The 4,805-nt window shown below is 37.3% G+C and overlaps 1 protein-coding gene across 1 annotated transcript; it reads right to left on the minus strand.

Moving 5' to 3' along the window:
- Positions 1 to 1,862: 1,862 nt before the first annotated feature.
- Positions 1,863 to 4,661, minus strand: LOC308371311 (green-sensitive opsin-2-like; the record flags this gene model as incomplete). The annotated part of the gene is made up of 5 exons (XM_080846162.1): positions 1,863 to 1,964; positions 2,068 to 2,307; positions 2,722 to 2,887; positions 3,024 to 3,192; positions 4,301 to 4,661. The coding sequence occupies 5 exons, from the start codon at positions 4,659 to 4,661 to the stop codon at positions 1,863 to 1,865; spliced, it is 1,038 nt and encodes a 345-aa protein (XP_080702288.1).
- Between the last annotated feature and the right edge of the window lie 144 nt (positions 4,662 to 4,805).

Genomic DNA, 4,805 nt, shown 5'->3' on the forward strand with positions numbered 1-4,805 from the left:
ATAATGTAATAAAATGTTACATTAATTGGAAGTTATTACATTATCAGGTTAGCCTCAATTTTGCAGAACCTGATAATGTAATAAATTCCTGATATTGTAAAAACTTTGGTCAGTGCTGAAATGTTGGGACACCAGTTATTCAGACCAAGTAGTAATGCTGTGTAGACAACCACCCACTATTGTTTTGCTCATATTGCCACACAAAATCAAAAGAGAATTTGATATAAATCAAATAGCGAAATGTCAGCTATTGATGATCAATGAGGACTTAGAAACTCAATGTTCTATGTGCCCGTTAGCTGCCGGTCTATAACATACCAAAATGTTCTTATTTTTTCTCTATTAGTTGATTACCACTGAATATCCCTTTCACCATTGTAAAAATTGTGCATTCGCAATCATATAAAATATATACTGTATCTGCTTATAGTGAAGCAGCAGGTCTCTGGACAGCTTCACTGTTTGGACCTCTGAAACTGGAGACCTGATGCTACAGCACCAACCAAAGTTATTACAATATCAGGTAATTATTACATTATCAGGTTCTGCAAAATTGAGGCTATCCTGCACTTTATTACATTATCGGGGTATTATTACATTATCAGGTTTTATTACATGCTTTAGGGACTTATGAAGGAATTTGTATTACATTATCGGGAGTTATTACATTATCGGGAAATTATTACATTATCAGGTTCTACAAGGCCTAAAGCATAATTTGTATACATCAGTGTTTTGTTTTGCTGCTGGTGCTGTGTGTAGTGTGTCCTTATCTGCATGGTTGTATGTATGGAGCTAACAGTGTTGGGGAAGCTAGTTTGAGAGAATAGTTTTGCAAGCTACCAATTATTTCATACTAGAAGTTGCTGAACTACAGCAAAGCTACACTAAAGAGAAACATGGTTTGGTTTACTAAAGCTGCTTAGAAAAAGTAGTTTTAACTACTTTAAAAATTATAAAATGAATAATGTGCATTTGATTTGAACTTATTATAAAATAATCAGTTGCCTGCATGAATCCACTCAATTGAGATTATAGCCAAAAAAGTTGTAATCCATCTTTTAAAACATCATTGACCAAGTCCTTCTCTGCTCGTATTGCTGGCCTAGTATGTGTGGATTTGTTGATGTAACTTGACTCTCAATGCTAGCAACCTGAGAAAAGCTAGTCATTCATGTAGATTACTTTGCTGGGGCATTTCTGTTTGCACAGATGTAAGGTCCTTTCCTTATCAGATTAATGACACTGGTAAGACGCCTCATTTGATGCAGAAATTTATTTCACTAAAAGTTGTTTTTGTTTTTTGCTTTTTCTTTGCTTTATAAAATACTGTACATGCACAAAAAATAAAATAGTCACACTAACAAAATATGTGTTAGCAGTTAAGCAACATAAAAACAAAACCTCAGAATCATTCAAAGGTGTTAAAATGTCAAATACCAACGCCAGCATCACAAAGTATTTGTCAGTTGTACCAGTTCATATACCATGTTACATTCTGCAGTTTATTGCAGTGCAATACTGCAAGTTTAATGCCTTTGTACAAAGTAAATGTATTTACATGTAGACATGATGGATATTTCGAAAAGCCCTGGTTGCATTTCTGCTGAAAAAAAATCAGATGCACAAGGAAGTTTGGACTGTACTTACTGGTGCAAGTCGAACGACAAATTACATTGAGGTCTAATGGACATTGGCAGACTTTGGTCCCAAATATATTTCCAACCAAATCTGAGTTATTTGTTCCATTATTATTATTTTCATCCAGAAACACCACATAACATTTGGAGAGCAACCAACATTGAGTTTGTACCATCGGCAGCTGTAGCTTCTTGACAGGTAAATTGGTGCAAGTATGATGCTTATGCAGGACCCACTGAAGACACTTCTGTCTTGCTTGCGGACACTGATGTCTCGTCCTCGGGGACCTTGCCCAAGATTGTCTGCATCATGCACCCACGAAACTACAACACAGAGAAAAGGATTTTAAAGTGCTTGAACAAAATTATATTTTTGAAAAACATAAAGCTGGAATTTCATTTAAATGATAGCTGGCGAAAAACGCACCTGTTTGTTAAGCAACACATAGATGATGGGGTTGAACAAGGCTGAGGATTTTGCGAAAAAGGCAGGAATCGCCATGGACTGGGCACTGAAAGCAGCTCCTTTGTTGAGGAAAATCCAGCCAGCTAAACTGGCATAGGGGGTCCAAGCAATCAGGAAGCCACAAACCATCAGGACGCACATACGTGTCACTTCCTTCTCTGCCTTCTGGGTGGAGGCTGAGTCCGCCTGTTGTGCTGCAGCCTGTTGGTAAGATTAAGATCCAGATAATTTAATACTACTGATTGACTCATAATAATGATGGCATTTCACCTTTTCAAACTAAAGTTATTTGTCTGTACTTTATCATAAGTAGTATTGATATGTCTTAAAATGAATCTTTAAACATACTATATGATTACAAGTTATACCTAGCGCAGATTTGGGAACTAGGATAAATACTGTTAATCAGCGTTCTGTTCAATGAATGGGACATTGTAGACAACCACTAAATGTTGGAAAAAAAAGTGCAGCTGAACTTTGAAACAAAGTAGGCCTACATATGAATCACGTGTATCAGTAAACTATTGTACTGGTGCCTCTTAAAACCATGCTTATAGGTTCAGAATGTTTAAAACCTGCAGCTTTCATTTCCTTACAAAAGTAGCAGATTCTTACCGCTTTGACTGTTAGGACAAGGCTTCCATAGGTGAAAAAGATAATAAAGACAGGAACACAGAAATGACAGCTGAACATGTAGATCACATATGACTCGTTATTGTATCCAGGGCTCAGGGTGTAGTAGTCAGGTCCACAGGAACACTGCATTCCCTCAGGGATGTACCTGGATTGTGAATAGTGGTATGAATTAAGATCCAGCATTAGGAGAACCCAAACCCTGTAATCATCCCTATCCTTGCAATTTTTTCAGTATAATAGAAAACAGGTCCTCAGTTCATAATGATAGACACCAGACATACCTTGACCAGCCAACGAGAGGTGGTGCGGCACATGCCATAGCCATGATCCATGTGAATGCCACTCCAGCTCCAGCATGGGTAGTACCAAACTTAAAGCTGCCCATGGGCTTGCAGACAACAATGTATCTCTCAACAGCCAGCACAACCAGTGACCATAGGGCAACTTGACCTGAATATGGGCAGGAAACAAACAATTAAAATTAGTGCTGTCAACCGATTCAAATATTTAATCGCGATTAATCGCATTTTTGTCATAGTTAACTCATTATGAATTGCGATTAATCGCACATTTTTATCTATTCTAAATGTCCCTTCAATCATTTTTTTCCATAATTTTTATTTTATTTTAATGCTCTTATCAACATAGAAAAGTGGATTGGCTTGCTTCATGCAATGTTTTATTTTATTGAAAAACAACATTGCCAAACAGGGCGGTACAAAATAAAATTATAAAGTGCACTTTTCAGATAAACAAGGACTCAGCCTATAGTGCAGTTAAACCATGGCTTAAAATGTTCTTTTTTTCAAATTTGCTGTGAACATAGAAGTCAGGCCTCTTATTTCAAAAACAATTAACCGTATTTTAACGGTAACATTTTCAGACAACAGTGAAGCTCACTTCTTTTTCACAACACAACTTTAAAAGGTAAACTTTCTATTCAGAAGCTTTTTAGCATCCATTTCGCCGCATCGCGCTCACCATTCACTCAAACATAACGTTAGCCTACTACACAGTTTGGGAGGGCAAAAAGAACGTTAATCTAAACATTTCGTACAACGCGTTAATCACGCGATAAAAAAAATTGACGGGGTTAAAATTGGTTTGCGTTAACGCCGTTAATAACGCGTTAAACTGACAGCACTTATTAAAATCATTATTGTGTCCTATACAATATATTAGTGCTGTCAGTTTAACGCGTTATTAACGTGTTATTAAGATTAACGTTCTTTTTGGCCTCGCAAACTGTGTAGTAGGCTAACGTTTAAAATAAAACTTTGCATAAAGCAAGCCAATCCACTTTTCCATGATAAGAGCATTAAAATAAAATAAAAATGATGGAAAAAAATAATTGAAGGAACATTTAGAAAAGATTTTCGATTCATTAATTTGCGATTAATCGCGATTCATTTTTAGTTAACTATGACAAAAATGTGATTAATCGCGATTAAATATTTTAATCGTTTGACAGCACTACAATATATACAATATTGCTGCAATATCATGAAAAGGCCTGCTAACAAATTGATGTGGTCTATTGAAACTAATAAACACTTACCTCCAAGAGTAGCCATGAAACCTTCAATAGCACAACCCATGGGTCCAAAGACGAAGTAGCCATTAAGAGCTGAGGTGATGGTGATGGTGAATCCAAAGCAGACCATGACCATACCAGCAACAGCCAGGTTGACCAAAATAAAGTTTAGAGGCTGACGAAGCTTTTTGTGCACCACTGTCACCAACAGTGTCGCCCCATTGATCGGGCCTCCCAGACAGATCAGCATAAACATGTAAAAAGCAAGCAACTTGAACTGCCATGGTTCAGCCAGGTAGTACTGCGTATATTCAAAAGGACTCCTCACCAGCCCTGTCCTGTTGGACATGGGGATGTAGAAGTTGTTGCCCTCTGTGCCGTTCATCTTCTCAAGATGATCTCAAAACACAAAAAATGTGGTCACGAGATCAAGTTTCTTTGTCACTGTGAAGTGCAGGTCCAGTGCAGTTGAGTAGACCTGTTGTCTGCAACGGTAAGGACAGTGGTTTTATACTCTCCCAGGGAGATT

The sequence above is a fragment of the Sprattus sprattus genome (assembly GCF_963457725.1).
Source record: "Sprattus sprattus genome assembly, chromosome: 10".
NCBI lineage: Eukaryota > Metazoa > Chordata > Actinopteri > Clupeiformes > Clupeidae > Sprattus > Sprattus sprattus.